The 18065-nt window shown below is 37.7% G+C and overlaps 1 protein-coding gene across 4 annotated transcripts in view; it reads left to right on the top strand.

Moving 5' to 3' along the window:
• Window positions 1–18065, top strand: part of pacsin2 (protein kinase C and casein kinase substrate in neurons 2) — a 35422-nt gene that overhangs the window by 5622 nt on the left and 11735 nt on the right. For 3 of the 4 annotated variants that reach the window (XM_062996437.1, XM_062996435.1, XM_062996436.1), the window contains exons 2-6: window positions 12593–12689; window positions 12792–12948; window positions 13524–13759; window positions 14903–15055; window positions 15941–16116. In XM_062996437.1, the coding sequence (XP_062852507.1) occupies window positions 12633–12689; window positions 12792–12948; window positions 13524–13759; window positions 14903–15055; window positions 15941–16116 (779 nt within the window). In that variant the 5' untranslated portion in view covers window positions 12593–12632. The remainder of the gene's footprint in view (window positions 1–12592; window positions 12690–12791; window positions 12949–13523; window positions 13760–14902; window positions 15056–15940; window positions 16117–18065) is intronic. The other variant, XM_062996438.1, reaches the window with a different exon arrangement.

Here is an 18065-nt window from a genome sequence, read left to right as displayed (position 1 = left end):
CTGGTGAATTCCATGCCCAGGAGGGTTAAGGCAGTGCTGGATAATAATGGTGGTCACACAAAATATTGACACTTTGGGCACAATTTGGACATGTTCACTGTGGGGTGTACTCACTTATGTTGCCAGCTATTTAGACATTAATGGCTGTGTGTTGAGTTATTTTCAGAAGACAGTAAATCTACACTGCTATACAAGTTGTACACTGACTACTCTAAGTTATATCCAAGTTTCATGTCTATAGTGTTGTCCCATGAAAAGATATAATGAAATATTTGCAGAAATGTGAGGGGTGTACTCACTTTTGTGATACACTGTACATGTCATGTACAGTTTTGGAAATTGCTTCTAAAAACTGTAACTTTTGGTTTTTGTGAAAGACTTTGTTGGTTGGCTAAAGACTGAAGGTTGAAAAAGGCTAAATAGTTCTTAAACAGCACTGATTGTTTTTACACTTTTGTTAAGTTAAATGAAATAGAATTAATGATGCTTAAAACAACTTTAAATATAATTATTAGTCACATTAGCTGGTTACTAAAAGCAGTAAAAATGCACATCTTTAAATATTTTTTTGGGTGGGACCAAGGTTTAAACCTAACACCTAGGTTTGTTATTGTTCATAAGAAGTTTTTCTTGCGTCTTTATGGGTTTTCTCAGGGTACTTCAGTTTCCTCCCACCTCCCAGAAACGTGAATATTGATTAAACTTTTTCAATCGTGTATTTTTGTCTTGAGCAGTGTTTTTAATGTAGTCCTCAACCCACTGTAACCTTAATTAGGATAAAGCAATGGTTAAAATTGTTAGAATGAAAACATATCACCCTTCTTGTTACAAAAAAAATGAATAGATAGAGTCTGTAACGATAAAATTACCAAGAACTTGAATTAGAGTTTCTAGGAATTTCAGGCAGATATAAACAATGGTTTTCTGTGTGATAAGGAGAGACACTTAAAACCATACTTACAAAGTTACACCTAACTTGCTCATACTTACAACTGTGGGCAATTCAGAATGCATAAAGTGTCTATCACACCTGATAAACACAATCAAATTGTGTGGGTTGTTGGGACACGGAGTACTTAGTACTTTCATCATACGTTTCTATGAATGACTTGAGTGCTTATCAGAACTCCTTTGCCCTCAGACCTTTAAACAGTCACCTGATGATTGAGTACCCATGCAGAAACCCTCATTTCCCCATTTCATAATATCTAAATCAGTGGTTCTCAAACTGTGGTACGCCAGATAATCTCGGAAAAGTAATTACATGCACCGAAAAAATAAATAATTTAATAATTATAAATAAAAAAAATCATATGAAACAAATTGTGTAAATTACTAATAAAATCTGTTTCAAGTTCTTATAATTCTGTTTTAATAAAATCAGTTTAATGAAAACAAATTGTATTAAAACTAATGTGTTTTAAAAAATATTCGGGGCTACGCAGCCACCGTACTTCATTACATCTATACTTCACGTTCGCGGTTTCCATCTCGAAATTTCCGAAACGTTATCAGTAAAGTTATCAGTAAAGTTATCAGTAGCTCTGGCTTTTATCAGAGCAGATCTGCGTTTGAATCTCACTGATCTCGTTCCTGACATCACGAGGCTGCTCCGCTAAACAGGCGCACTCACTGAAACGCTAACTGCATAATATATACTAGTGATGAGTCATTCGCGAACGATCCGATTCTATTGAACGGATCTTTGAAATGAACGAAAGGAACCGAGTCTTTTATTTCTGCGCAGTTCTTATCGGCTGTAATCCACCCATTCAGCTTCCATCAGTAGAGGGAATTAATCATAAGTCGTAATAAGAGCTGTTTATTGTCGAAATTCAAATCCGAAACACTTTCAGTGTCGCGGAGAGCGAGCGAGACACACACAGAGAGAGAGAGAGAGAGAGAGCTAGTAGTATAATGACAAATAATTGAGAAATAAACTAAACTTGTTTAATTGTTTTAAATACAAGAAAGTATTTTTCTGAAACTTAATGCAATGCAACCACAGTCTGTCTCTTCTCTGTAGTTTTTTTACTTTTAGAATAAATCTTTTTTTTTTTCATTTAAGTGTTGTTTGAATTAGGAATACATTTAAGGCAAAGTAGCAAAATTTGATATTAATATCGGGGGTGTCTTATAGTTTACCCAGTAGCGTCTCCCGAAGAACGAAGAGCCATTTTTTTGATTGACTCTTTAAAAGGAACCGAGCCAAAAGATGCGGCTCCCTTCAAGAAGCCATAATTCCCATCACTAATATATACACACACACCTAATTAATGTGTGCCATATGTGGTTCTGTGATGAGAAACGTAGGTGGTACTTGGAAGTTTTGGTTTGATAATGGGTGGTACTTGGTCTAAAAAGTTTGAGAACCACTGATCTAAAGAATTCAAAGACTTTACTCTTCATTTAAAGAAGTTTACTGATACAGTTGTTTATAAAATTCGGACAGTGCTTAAGCCTGGGTACTATGCTTTAATGCTTTAATGCTTTTGAGATTGTCGCATTGTGTGGATTATCACCATGTATGGCTTCTTTATTGTGTTTGTCGATATTATGAAACCTTTTTTCACTGTCACTGTGCTACATGTACATATTATATGTAAACATCATGTTTCCACCGCAACCTTTTTGCCAAGGATTTACAGTGCACAAAAAGCTTCAAATTAGACTTTTTTTTTTATTTGGACATTTGACTTGGTCATCAAACACTTATTTAAAAAAAACATTGCTTTACTAAGTTTTTCATTGTCTAATGTTTTTGTCATTCAGCTAATTAACATTTGAGTTTATTTTGGTTTTGGTGATTATAAGGTGAACTGAAGCAACATATTTTTTTGACAGCAACTCTAAGAGAGCCCACCTTGTTTCTATTTATGAGTACTAAAGACAGGGGTTAATTAAAACCCTCATCCCTTTCAGATGTTTTTAAGAAAATAAACACGACAGCCCAGTTCACTTGCTTTGAAAACGTTATTCCATTTTTTTTTAGCAGATATAAATAGTAATAGTATTGGGGGGGGGATTAGGCCCCTCTTTTCTGCCTACAGTTTGTAGTGAGTTTGGTTTGACTTGTTTTGGAATGCACGTCGTAATCATTTTCACTCTTGCGTAATGAACAAACTGCACTGGTGCCACCATGTTTGCTTACCTGTCTGTGTGTGGCTTAACTACATTGGTCAAAACTAAGGCTGAACAAAAGTGTAGGACAAAATGTTATAAACTGACCTTGATTTTGGTAATTTCACATTTCCGGGACTGGTTAGTTTGTGTAGGTTTGCTGATACAAGCAGGCATGAATAATTCATGTAAAACTGAGTGTATCCAGTCAAATCAACATTTAAGAATCAGGCATTGAGGCTAGTACTGGTCTTAAACACTGGATCAGAATCAAATTGAACAATGTCACTAAGCTGTTTTCTGGTACAATACAAAAGTATAACCAGATTCTTATCCACCACAGTTTATTTTACCACAAATTTGTGATAGATTTTCCAAGACACTTGTGCTTTAGCAGGATTGCAGAACAAAACAGTGAACATGTTAAACATGTTCAGAAATCAGTATTTGTTGGAATAACCCTGATTTTCCATCACAGTGGTTTGGCATGCTGTCCAGTCTTGCTGTTGGGTGAGTCTACGCCACTTCTGGTGCAAAGATTCCAGCAGCTCAGCATTGTTTGATGGCGTGTGCCATCTTTTTTCCTTCTTTCTTCAGGTCTGGACATTGTGCTGGCCATGACAGGGTCTTAATCTTGTGGTCCTACCTCCACACATTATTTGGCTTGACATTGTGGCATGGAACATTATCCTGCTGGTAAAAACTCCTCTCAGAGTAAGGGAACATTGCCAGAACAAAAGGAAGCAATCTTCTATCTAGGATATCTTTTATCCTGATTCTTGCTGATGCTCTCCCAGATCATCATGAGTCCTACACCAAATTTTACAGTGGGTACAAGAAACTGTAGCTTGTAAGCCCCTCCATGTCTTCATCTAGCCCTTATATGACCAGGTTTTGGGCCAAGCTGAAGCCCATGAGAGAAGCCCATGCTCTTGCTTTTTTGCAGACTTCAGCTGACTCTTCTTTGCTTCTCATTGAGCTTTTTTCTCGCTTTGCATTCAGCCCTGCTCCAAAGTATACCAGCATGCCTGCAGATATCTGGTGTTCTGTATACACGAGTCTGTGTTTGTACATTAAACTTTTGTGTAGCATTTACAATCTTCTCATGTTCACTTAACCAACAAGATGCTGTATCTGTTACCTGCATAAGTTGCTTTCCACTGGTAAAACATGCTTTAGGTTCACTTCTCAACCAGCATCCAGTGCTTACTGTAATTACCAGAACATATATGTTTAAACACTCCTCCTTAAACAACCATTGACCTAAATACAGCAACAACAGGAGATTACCAGCCCAGCCCCCCTACACACACCACAGACCAGGAACCAAGTGCTTACTCTTTTTCTATGCTGAGTACTTGATCTGTCACAATAAACAAAATGCCCATCCCTACGTTTTACCTGATTAGCTGTTATAAATGAAATTGTAGGAAGTCTTAATATTGGTAAGTTTTGTACTTATGGATCAGTTTGAATTGATTGTCTGCAGCATAATTTGCTTTAATACCTGAATAGGGCATTAATTGTATAGTTACATGGTTCTTGACTTGGGACTTATACCAATCTGGTAACTTAGAATAAGTAAGAAATACCCTGTTACCTTTTTTATAACTTTGTGGGTTTTCTAAAACTATGGCAAAATAGTTCAAATAAACATACATCGACTTGGATAAATATGTTGGTGATATAGAAAGACAATGCCATTTAGCAGTGTGACATGAGCAGTGTGGGCACTGTTAGCTCAGCGGTTAAGGTACTGTACTGTTGATCAGAAAGTCACTGGTTCAAGCCACACCACAGCCAAGTTACCTCTGTTGGACTCTTGAACAAGGCCCTCATTCCTCAGTTGCTTGCATTGTATTCAGTGACTAGGGTTTGTTTGTATATGTCTGTTAAATGTACATGGCCTCCTAATTCCTTGTTAGTGATTTAATAAGCATTGTTTAATTGAACTTTTAGATTAGCTACAAGCATTACATTTAGAGATGGGACGATCGATCGGCTACGAATCGGTATCGGCCGATTTTTAATCAAAATATGCTATCGGCGATCTGCGATATTTCCTAAAAGTAGCCGATCCGATCGTGTGATATATAAAGACCATGTTAAGTTAACAGCTCAGTGGATTGATCCAGACTTTGAGCTACGAAGCACCAACCATCACATCACCATTCATCAACCATCGTACAGAAACCATCGTGAAAGCTCTTACGATGTAATTTTGCTGATTGTAATATTTACTTTAAAAAGATAATTCAACCCGGTCACATCTGAGTCGATTCTATCAGCACGTTATATAAACTCCTGGTTCACTTTGGTAAATCGTAAGCGGTTCTTACTTGTGATGTAGATGAGAACAGAAGACGTTACAGAGCCAATCCGAGGCAAAAGTTTATTCATTACCAAATTCGTTAGTTCAGGATCATCTGCTGAACTTTTAGAAAACTTTTAGCTCCTTAGACGGAACGAGTCTGACTCGGTTACAGATCTGTGGTAATAGCAGTTTAATTAAGCTTTTTAATGAAGCTTTTTAATGTAAGAGAGTCACACAAAATGTTCTGTAGTAGTTGGTGTTTATTTAAAACCACGACATTTAATTAATAACAGTGAACACGGAGAGATAACTGAGAAGAGAAACTTACGCTTCACATAAAAACGAATCAACTCATGAATCAATGAATCACTTATAGCGATACTGTGAACAAAGCGTCTCTTCTAAAGGCACAAACACACACACGCGCGCTGCTCCGGTTTATCTTTACTGTGAGGCTCTTTTTAAGTTTATTTACTGCTAATCCCCCCCCCGATCGGAATCGGCTATCTGCCGATGTCCCTGAAAGGAGATCGGAATCGGTGCCAAAAACCCCGATCGGTCCATCTCTAATTACATTTACAGAACTCTGTAAAGATTTTAAAAGTAAATTCAGGTTTTTATGAGTGTCATTTGGAGCTGTTTCTACACACAGTTGTTCATGATTACAAGAAACATGCAACAGTGGTTTCTTTGCCTTGGTTGAAAAGGAAACCTAAACTTTTGCCTTGTGGTGAGAGAAAATTTGAGTGATCAGGTGTAATTCAGAAACCACTAAAATAATTTGTTTAAATTAGAAGCTGCAACACAGTTGATGCAGTCAGTTGAGTTTTATATCATTTAGAGCTTGAAGCTGCAGTGCAAGAAAGGAACTGCTCCTGCTTTCTTTGTGCAACACACTTCAGTTGAGATTTAATATCCTATGTTTATCCTACGGCCTCTTTCTTGCTCTGCCTTAATCATGACACTTTGTAACATAAACACGGATACTGTTTATCTAATTAGCATTTTCATGTGGGCTAAGGCTCATGGTGGTCTTTGAGAGTTGCCTAGGTTTGGCATTGCTAAGGTTGTCCCTCATAGTGTTTTGAAAAATTCAGCTACATGTATGTCATTGCTGCTGTTGTCTTATTGCTTGTTGCTAAGGATGTACATGTGGGTGTTTGTGTTTGTTGGGAGGGATTTGAATAAGCTGCTGACTCAGGATTTACACTGCTGAGAGAGGTAATGTGTCAGCCAGAGCTCACTCTCTCTCTCACACACACACACACACACTCGATATCAATCATACTGATAGCAGTGAAAACCTAGCACTACAACCCTGCTTTCCACTGCAAGGGGAACTCCTGGCTAAAAGAAATATCTGAACCCTTTGGTGACTGAAATTCACCAGCATGGCTATTTCCTAGTTGGATTTCAGCTTAAATTAAATGCAAATAAGATCATTAAAAAAAAAGGCAAAGAAAAAACTCTTATGACATTTTAACCAAAAAAAATTAGGGGGGAACTTGGGATACTGTTTTATAAACAGACAATTGTTTGACCAAAAAGCAGAGGTAGTAGTTAATTTTTCTTTGGCTTCTCCTTTATTTAGGGGTTGCCACAGCGGATCATTCTGGTTAATAAACACTATTGACTGACTAAGAATAAAGTGGGTTAATGAAACCTTATTGGCTTGTTAATGCAAATGAAATCCTGTTAAAGAGCCAAGAAGCCAAGACAAGCGATTCCAGGATGAGGAAACTTGCTATCTAAAATTACAAATCCTGCACCACCCGAGCACCCACAGAATTTCAAAATATTTAATAATACAATGTTATTCCAAAAGTCATGGCGGTGGTAGTGTGATGGAAGGTGTTGGTTGCTTTGCTGCAGTACAACCTGGCATTGTTGAGCAATGAATATGAATAATATTAACTTCGAGAAAGTGAAAGGAAATTTGTCTTAAAGATAAAGGTCAGGTAAATTCGGTTATGTAACATGACATTTAATTTAGAATACTAAAGCATGTTCACATCCGAACTATTAAAAAGGAACGGAAAGTTTCAGTGGTCAAAATCCTGTATTGAACCCAATACACATGTTGTGGCAAGAGCTGAAACGGACCGCTCATGCCTAAAAATCTAGCCTAACTTTCAGAGAATTCTTGCCTTTGTGCTAGGGGTGGGTTTATAAAATCGATTTTTCGATTCGAATCGATCTTTATTTGAACGATCCGATATCGATTCATATAAATGCGAGATCGATCTTTTAAATACGCCCCTTTTTACGGTGTACACGGAAATCTTTTACCCCCTTTAATTTCGCGTGACCAGCCAGTGTTTTTTTGCGCAATGAGATCTGACCTGCACATCAGTTCAGCATGGCAGAAGCTCAAGTTATGCCTGGTTCACACTACACGATTTTTGCCCTGATTTTCGCTCGGCGACGGGTCAGCGCTAGGTTCGGGAGGAACTCGGTGTTCGCTCTGCGATCAAAACTCGGCTCTCAATCAGTGTGAGAAACAGCGAGGGGAAACACAGGGGCGAGGTTGTAAACAGGTGGTTCAGGGGCGTAATATAGGTTCTATCAGAATACATCAGCACACGAGTTTTACAGTATTTCTGACCTGATCATTCTCTACAAAACAAAATATTTATTAACCTCCAACTCACTATAGAACAAGCCATGCTGCTCGTGTTGCCAAATCCACTCAGATTCCTTTATTTTTCTCCTTTTTTCTACATCAGCGCACACACTTTGATCTCTGGCTACTTGTTGATGTGCATGTTTGGACGTGGTATCATTAAACCTTTCATCACTTCTCACGTTTGTTTTCGTGACAAAACGTAGTTTTGGAGACCAGAGAAGCTCGCCTGTGATTCCCCCTGGTGATAGATGGTGTAGATGTAAAACTCCCCTATCACCTGTGAGTCATGCAGTGTGAACTGTACAGCGACCCGGCAAATCAGAAAGTCGTGTAGTGTAAACTTGGCATAAGCTGTTCAACAGCCAGGTGTATGTTTACGTTACATTTACAATGTTGTAGCGTGTCAGACATATAAAATAATAATAAAAAATGAATGTTACTGTTTTCTGTTTTGGATTAATTATTTATGTAAACAAAATACACAAATATTTTTAATAATGAGTGTTCTTTGTACAATTATCACATTCGTTCTCTGAACATCTTTACATATTTAAACAAAACCTGTTAATGTAACTCAAATATGCCTAAATGTGTTGAATCAAAATCGAATCGAATCGAACCAGGAAATTAGTGGCGATACCCAGCCCTACTTTGTGCCCAGGCTGTCTGTAAAGCACTGTTACACTCAATAAATAGTTCTGCAGTGTTGTAATGTTGCGTCAGTGATAAGCGTTATTTACACAATGATTTTAAACATTATGCTTTTCATTTCAGCAGACGTATCTTTGTCTTTACTAATTAAACTGACTGTGACGACATGCATTATAAAAACAATTTTTTTAAACTGAGCAAAATGAATTAATGTATGTTTTCCAAACTAGACATACTGTACATATCTGAGTATTTTTTGTCCGTTAAATGAAGTTAACCATTCATGTGTACATTGTGACTCCCTGGGTTGGATGTGTCCAGTGAATTTCTCACAGTCTCAGACAGATGTGATTTAAGTAAACTATGTGCAGCCTCTGACTCATGCACATAGTGTTGCTAAGCCTGCTAACACGCTGAGCCTATGTGACAAACTAAAAAAAAAAATCCTTCTTCCTCTCATACCTCCTTTTCGTTTCAACAGACGTATCTTTGTCTTTACTAATTAAAGTGAATGTGACAACATTTTACATTGTAAGCATTTAGCAGACACTTTTAACCAAAGTGACTTACAGTACAGTTACAGTATACAGTCTGAGCAATTGAGGGTTAAGGGCCTTGCTCAAGGGCTCAACAGCAGCAACCTGGCAGTGGTGGGGATTGAACCAGCGACCTTCTGATTACTAGTCCAGTACCCTAACCACTAGGCTACGGCTTGCCTCGACAACATGGCGTTATAAAAAAAGAAACTAATTAAACTGAGCAGAATGTATTAGTGTATGTTTTCCAAACTAGACATGCATATCGGAGTATTTTTTGTCCTTTAAATGAAGTTAACCATTCATGTGTACATTGTGACTCCCTGGGTTGGATGTGTCCAGTCTCAGACACTGGTATTTTCTTAAACAATATTTGCATGTTTTTTACGTTCAGATGTGATTTAAGTGAACTATGTGCAGCCTCTGACTAATGCACGGGTGACTGTTGCTAAGCCTGCTAACACGCTGAGCCCATGTGACAAACTAAAAAAAATTCCTTCTTCCTCTCATACCTGCTTTTGTCTAACTCTGCTTGAGTTGTAAAATCATGGAAAGAATGAGCTTTCCCGCTGTGCTGATAAGATCTTGGAAATCAGTGGGTGTGCTGAAAGTAAATTATATGACCAGAAGTATGTGGACACCCGGCTATGGGCTTGTTGTTAGGACATGACTTTCCTAAACCATGGGCTTAAATATGGGCCTTCTCTCTTTTGAGACGTCTTTGCACATGATTTTGAAGCATTGCTTTGGTAATTTGTGCCCATTTACTTCAAAGAGTAAATTATGTTTGGCCACTGTTGGACATGAAGGCCTGGCTTTTCATTTATTGTGCAACTGAAAAAATCTGTCTGTTGACAGTCGCTCTGGTGGCGTGAGTGATTTTGATGGGTCAGTATAATCAGACAGTACATTGCTCCATCATCGTTTCACTCTCTCCATGAATGGTCTTCAGTAGCATTTTAGCAAGCTTTTAGAATTTTAATAAAATATTTAAATTTTATGTTCTGCGACACACAAATAAGAACTCATATTATCTGCTTTTTTCACTGAGGTGCAATTTAAGCATTATCAATTGTTCATGTATATAATTACTGGTTAGTTACTCTGTAAAGCCATGTGATTCATATAGTACAAAGATCCGATGCTGTTGTACTGTATATCAGCACCCCTCAAATGCATTTTCTTTACTCAGATTACTTTGTTGGAACTAAGCGTTTAAAACATCAATTAAATAATGACTTCTTAGTCAGTTATTGGTTTATCAGTAACATAATTTCTATTAAGTAGATACAGTGTGTATTCATAGCATTGATACACAAATATCTTCTGTTTGCAGTACAGTAAACCCTACAGTATTTCTGTAATTGATTTGTTCTTTAACATTGTTGGATGTGGAAAGAAAGAATGGCTAAACACAGTCGAAGTGAAGAAGCAGTTAAGCTTCTCTTGATAAGTGTAATACTGATGCAGACTTGCTTTTCCCTGACGTTAGCTTAAAACTGTAACTGTGTCTCTGTGGGGCTGTAACTCTTAAATCCTTCAGCATAAAATTATAAGCTTTAATATACTGACTGTGTTCATTCTGATATTTTGATGTTTAGTTAACTCTTTGCTACATACAGAAAGCTGTGCTAGTTCTACTCATGATGTTCATTTTTATCTTACTGTTCTACTTTACTGTCACTACAATATGCTGTTTTTAATCAATAAAATACTTGTTATTAAACTCTATGGCATGTTTTGATGAGCAATATGTTTGCTGGTTATCGACTAATAATTGGTTATCAGTTAATAGAAATTGGCAAAGTTTGATGCTGAAAATACCATACAAAACTCCTGGGAAATAATACAATCTTTAATCATTCAAATTTACATTGGTGCATTTTCTACTATGTAGAAGAATGTGTGCATCTGGGTCTGCGAGTGTTTTGAACGCAGGTTTTGCTTGGTAAATTGGTTCTAAAAGGTCAGACAGGGTGTCAGTGCTGCTCTTAAGAATGGCAGGAATTTTCATCATTTCCTTTGGAAAGAATGTCCCTCACCAAACCTGAATGACTGAATGTTGTTGGGTCTCGTCTCCATGACTGTCAATTGTTTAGCTCAGATTTCCTATTTGTATTCCAGTTTTGGCACCACAACACAAAAATGCTTCCTAACAAAGGTTCCTGACTAGCTTGTAGGTCTGATTTAGGTTTTCCCCAATCCTGTTTTTTAATGTTCTATCTGATACTGATGACAAATTTGTAGCTGAGCTCTAGATGTGAAACAACCTGCAATTACCTTAAAAAATTTCAGTGGATTGGAAAATACATTAATTCTACTACAGTTTAGCATCGTAAGCCCCTATCTAACCATATACTTACTGCATTAAATGCTGGATTAATATAAGATCTGATTTGAAATTTTTAGTTGACACATTTAAATTTTCTGCCAATAACTTGTGTGACGGTTGGTCAGTGGTAGCTTAGTGGTTAAGGTACTAGACTAGTAATTGGAAGATTGCCAAATCAAGCCCCACCATTGCCAAGTTGCCACAGTTTGGCCCTTAATCTTCAGTTACTTGAACTATATTTGGTCACAATTGCCAAAGTCAATTGTTAAACTTAGATTTCCTATTTGTGTTCCGGTTTTGGCACCAGAACACAAAAATGCTTCCTAACAAAGGCTCTTGACTAGCTTGTATGTCTAATTTAGGTTTATTCAATCTTGTTTTTTGATGTTCTATCTGATACCGATGACAAATTTGCAGCTGAGCTGTAGATGTGAAACCACCTGCAATTATTTTTGAAAAACGTTAGTGGATTGGATTGGAAAATACAATAAATCTATGCAGTTTAGCATCTTAAGCCTCTATCTGACCATATACTTATTGGATCAAATGCTGGATTAATATAAGATCCGATTTAAAATTTTCCAGTTGATGCATTTACATTTTTTGCCAAGAACTTATGTGACTGTTGTTAAGTGGTAGCTTAGTGGTTAAGGTACTGGACTAGTAATTGGAAGATTGCCAGATCAAGCCCCACCATTGCCACAGTGTGGCCCTTAACCCTCAGTTGCTTGAACTGTATTTCGTCACAACTGAGTCACTTTGTCAAACCGAGCAATCTGGAACCATTCTACCAGGTGCCAGCTCTACAACACCATTCCTGTTGACTAACGTAATGTTACTCATCCATGTAAATATGCCACCATCACTCCTTAATGTGTTATTGACAATATCATTATTTCAAATGGTTAGCTTGTTTGGATTTCAGTATCAGCTTGGATATCAATGTTAGCAGAGGAGAAATATAGCAAACCTTCAGATGAAGTAACATCACTGTTTTTTTTTTTTTCTTTCAGACCTATTGGATTGGACAGTGGGTCATAAAAGAAAGCAGCCATGTCAGACACCTATAGTGACTCTTTGGTAGATGTCTCCAGTGACAGTTTTTGGGAGGTAGTGTATAGATACACTGATACACATACACATATCGTTATACTTTTGCTAGACTGACATTTACAGGACTGTCATTTTTTTTTGTCACTTTTTGTATCCAAGGTTGGAAATTACAAACGCTCAGTGAAGCGAGTAGATGATGGGAACCGACTGTGTAATGATTTGATGAACTGCATCCACGAACGAGCCCGCATTGAAAAGGCGTATGCACTGCAATTAACTGAATGGGCCAAACGCTGGAGACAAATGATCGAAAAAGGTTAGTATCTTCTGGAGCTTTTGTGACTTGTACTTAGTAGGACTGGTCATAATATGTTTTATTTGTTCTGGATTTTCCCCCGGTACTTGGCAAGTAACAAACCTTAAGTGTTCAATGTTGGTGTAAATGTTGGACTGAATGGTGCCTCTAAATTATTATCACATTCAGCAAAGCTGACATAACTAGAATACTTTGTAATCATTTTTAACTTGGTCACAGCTAAAAAAAAATGTCATGAATAATTGCTTGCTGCACAAAAACTGAGAATTCTCAATCATCTTTTGTTTACCTGACCATCTATTTTACGAACAGAAGGTGTGACTTAACAGTGTAATTTGCAGTTGGTTTATAATTATAATTATTTGGGCATGTACTTGTGGGCAAGATTTTAGTTAGAGCTTCATAACCTGTTTAGTACATTTGATCCAGCGCAAAATGAAGAAGCAATTGGTCATCAAACATGCCTGAGTTGATTACCTTAATTTAGAATGAAGAAGAAACGTCTAAATCTGAGGTTTTGTGCTATGTCTAAGGCATATAAATGAGTTTTGTCATGATGTGTTGCTGTGTTGCAGGTCCTCAGTATGGGACAGTGGAGCGTGCCTGGTGTGCTGTAATGACTGAGGCAGAGAAGGTCAGTGACCTCCACTTAGAGGTAAAGGGTGCTCTCATGGGTGAGGACTTTGAGAAAATAAAGAACTGGCAGAAAGATGCCTACCACAAGCAGATGATTGGAGGCTTTAAGGAAACAAAGGAGGCAGAAGACAGCTTCCGCAAAGCTCAAAAACCCTGGGCCAAGAAACTCAAGGAGGTAAAGATACAACCAGTTAATCAGAGTATTGTTTCCTTCAAGATCATTAAGAAATTAAACGAAGCACAGATATATTATTATACATTAATATTAACATTACTATTTAACAAGAACATCAGTATATAAATATAAAATATACAAATTACTGTACACAAAAAGGTTAGGCGGCACGGTGGCTAAGTGGGTAGCACTGTCACCTCACAGCAAGAAGGTCCTGGGTTCGATCCCCAGGCGGGCCGGTCCGGGTCCTTTCTGTGCGGAGTTTGCATGCTCTCCCCGTGTCCGCGTGGGTTTCCTCCGGGCGCTCCGGTTTCCTCCCACAGTCCAAAAACATGCTGCCAGGCTAACTGGAGACACTGAGTTGTCCTATAGGTACCCGGCCGCTAGGATGCATAAACCAGTGCATTGTAATGCCGGTCCCAAGCCCGGATAAACAGGGAGGGTTGTGTCAGGAAGGGCATCCGGTGTAAAAACTGTGCCAAATCAATAATGCAGATCACGATCCGCTGGCGACCCCTAACGGGAGCAGCCGAGGGAGTAGACTGTACACAAAAAGGTTACAACATTAACTTTAGTAACCCCTTTATGCTTTTTTAAAACACAAACTATGGTAGCAGTGGATATAATTGTATTACTAACATCTTCAATAATAAACCTAGTGGTTTTAACAAACTGTGGTTAACAGTGTGCTTAAAAATATGTGATTAAACAATTAAATAAAATTGTAACAGCAATTGACCTCTGTGTACGGTGGATATGTTACCAAATGTTTACTATATTTTACCAAAAACTGTTCTTTTTATTTGCAATTTATTGGATTGTGTTGGGATACATAAAGCTCTGCTTAAATGAGTTAAGCTAACACTTCTTTTCCTTCTTTTGACCAATTCATATCACCCTGTGACTTACTCCAAGGTCATTGATAAAAAGGCAGTCTACGTTGTAAACAAGCAATCAGCAATAGTCCATTTATTTGCTAGGATTTGGGCTATGACGGGCCTGTAGCTTTTAAGCTGTCATGTGTATATTTAACCTATCGTTATGCAGATCATATGTCTAGGACAGAGCTTTACACCTATCTGCAATCAAGGGAATTTAAGTGGCCAGGTCATACTTGTCTAACTAGTGGACTGTTTTTTTAAGGTGGACATGATGAAGAAAGCCTACCACACAGCCTGCAAGGAAGAGAAGCTGGCCTCTAGCAGAGAGAACAATAGCAAGTTGGAGAACAACAACCCAGAGGCTCAAAAAAAGCTTCAGGACAAAGTGGAGAAGTGCCAGCAGGATGTGCAGAAGGTGTGTATGTGGTAATGTGGGTGGGTGGGTGTGTGTAAAACCAATTCATTTTACTACAGGGGAAAAAAACACATTGTACATGAATGATACCATGCTTATTGTTTATACTTATAAACACAGTAATAATTAAAAAGGCAATTATAGATTTTTTTATTTGTCCTTAATTGGATATTTGTCATTGTAAGATTTCAGATTATTAAAAAACTTAACAGACAACAAAAAAACACAACACATTTTACAAAACACACACTAAGAATGGTCCATCACGCAAATAACTGATAAATGGTGTATAACTGATGTAATGGTGCTCTATACTTAATCTGTATGTAAAGTGTAGCTTAAAAACCAATCAATATATGTATCAAATATTAATTTTATTAAATTATAATTATAAACAATATTAATTAATTAGGTACAAATTTTTGCTATTGCTTTTTCATAGTATGCTGAGTGATACACTATAATAATCTATACTCTGAGTAAATAAACTAGGTTTAAAGTAGGTTTATTTCATTTCATTTTAATGTTTTATAACCACTTTATCCTGGTCAGTTTTGCAGTGGGTCTGCTTTTTGCCTGGATTCAATGGGTGCAATGCATGACACACCCTAGCTGATAGCACTGGGCTAGCACTCCTTATTGCTGTACCACCCTGGTGCCCAAGCAGGATTATGTTAAGCTTTTGGGATTGTATGCCTGTTGGTTAATATTATTTTGCTTTTTTTCTGCTGCTCCCATACCAGGGGTTGCCACAACAGATCCTTCTGGTCTTTATACAGTTTTTATACCAGATGCCCTTTTCTGTTTTTTTTTTTTTTTTTTTTAAATGTGTTTTTTTTTGTGTTTTTTTTTTTGTGCATTTGTGTATGTTCATGCGCAAATCAGACAAAGGAGCGTTATGAAAAGTCTCTGGAGGAACTGGAAAAGGTGACTCCTCAGTACATGGAGAACATGGAGCAGGTATTTGAGCAATGGCAGCAGTTTGAAGATAAGAGATTGAACTTCTTTAAAGAACTCATGCTAGATGTCAAACAGCACCTCGACCTGTCCACCAATCACAAGTAAGAACACACTAATTTATGCTGATTAAAAAATCCAATTATAATAAATTCTGTGACTTTTCAAACCTTGTGCTAACACTAAACAACCATGGGCTTTTACGAGTAGGGATTTCTTCCAGCTTTAAAAATATGATTAAAAACTAACAGTTAAGGAGAAGTATAGAAGTAAAAAAATTTTTAAAAGTGATTGTTGTGACACATTGAACGGGAGAGTTTGAATTTCAGCTCTGCTACCGGCAGGTTGGGCGCCTACACGGACAATGATTGGGACAATGAACAGGGGATTCCTCATAACTGATACAATTATGAACTCTGCTGGCTGATTGCTGGCACCTGCACAGAGACTGAGGATAATGAGATCAGTGCATGACTTTCCATATGGGAGACAGAGCCCTTTATGAACTCACTTTGTGCAGGTGGTAAGATGCAGTCAGCTACTGCACACGTGTCGGAGGGGATGTGTGTTATGCACAGCTCTCCTAGGTCAGGAGTGGAGATCAGAGACAGCAGAGAAAAAGCGAAATGCAGTCGGATTCTTGAATATGAGTAGATTGGGAGAAGGAAAATGCAGGAAAAAAAAAGATTGTATTAGGCCAAAGGACCTGCAAAAAGTTTAAGCTTACACACAAGTGTGGTACGCTGTTCTCTAGGCAGAAATTCCTGCACAGACATGATCTGCATGGCAGTGTTATTAGAGGAAAACCCTAATTTTGATAAATGCCAAATAACATCTAAAATGCCAGAGGCTTTGGGAAAAGAGGGGAGGCATTTGATTTAGTGAACACTTTGTCAACTGTGTAGCATGTGGGCAGATCCATTATTCTTTCAGGCTATGTGGCAGCCTGTGGCACAGGAAACATTGCACAAATTCTGGAAGCAAATTCACAGTCAGTCAAGAAATTGAAGCTGTAAAGAGACCAAAATTCACTGTGAACTACTTTAAGCAACAGTAGCATATTCTTATGTTAAGAGAAAAAATGTCTGCACAAACATTAAAGTATGAAGGTGGGAGTATAATACATTTCTTTAAACAGTAGATTCAAGATTATTACAATATACAACCTGCAGTAAAATTTACACCTGGCCCACCTAACTTTTCAGACTGTGCTAAACAAAGCAATAAATATGAATATAAAATATGAATGAACAAATACAGCTGTGATGTAATATGTACTAGACGCTCTTATCTAGGACTTCTGGAAATGCTTCCTCTGTAAATATTTCCTTACTATAGTACAAATAGACACAAATAGACAATAGACAGTCTAAGGACATGAAAAAGTATAGATAAAAGAACAGATTTTTTTCATACAGACAAACCAAGAAAATAAAACTGAACTAAAAGGCTAAACAGGAAGGTACTGGGATAGGTGAGGTCCTTGATCATTTTAAGCCTAATGTAAATGTCTTGCAGAGAGACGAGAGCAGGCCTGGATATTCTCTGCAGGTTTTTGTTGTCCTGGACAGAACAGTATCCATATCAGACTGAATTAGTATACTTTTTATGATCCCTGTTTGGGTGGCACGGTGGCTCAGAGGGTAGCACTGTTGCCTCACAGTAAAAAGGTCTTGGGTTTGATTCCCAGGTAGGGCGGTCCGAGTCCTTTCTGTGCGTAGTTTGCATGTTCTCCCTGTGTCTGCGTGGCTTTCCTCCGGGAGCTCCAGTGTCATCCCACAGTCCAAAAAGATGCAAGTGAGGTGAATTGGAGATACAAAATTGTTTGACATTAATCTTGTGTAACCAGTAACTACTGTTTCTGTCATGAATGTAACCAAAGTGTAAACATGAGGTTAAAATCCCAATAAATAAATAAATGATCCCTGTTTAGAACATTTTAGGATCACTGAGAAGATCCTGTATTTCTTCCATTGTCTCTGATGGTATCTGTGTCTGGCTTTTTTCACTTGCGTGTACACCTTTGTGGCACTCTCAGGCATTTTTTATAAAG

This window comes from Trichomycterus rosablanca, chromosome 1, assembly GCF_030014385.1.
Source record: "Trichomycterus rosablanca isolate fTriRos1 chromosome 1, fTriRos1.hap1, whole genome shotgun sequence".
NCBI lineage: Eukaryota > Metazoa > Chordata > Actinopteri > Siluriformes > Trichomycteridae > Trichomycterus > Trichomycterus rosablanca.
Note: the sequence above shows the minus strand (reverse complement) of the source record. Positions and strands in the feature narration are given on the sequence as shown.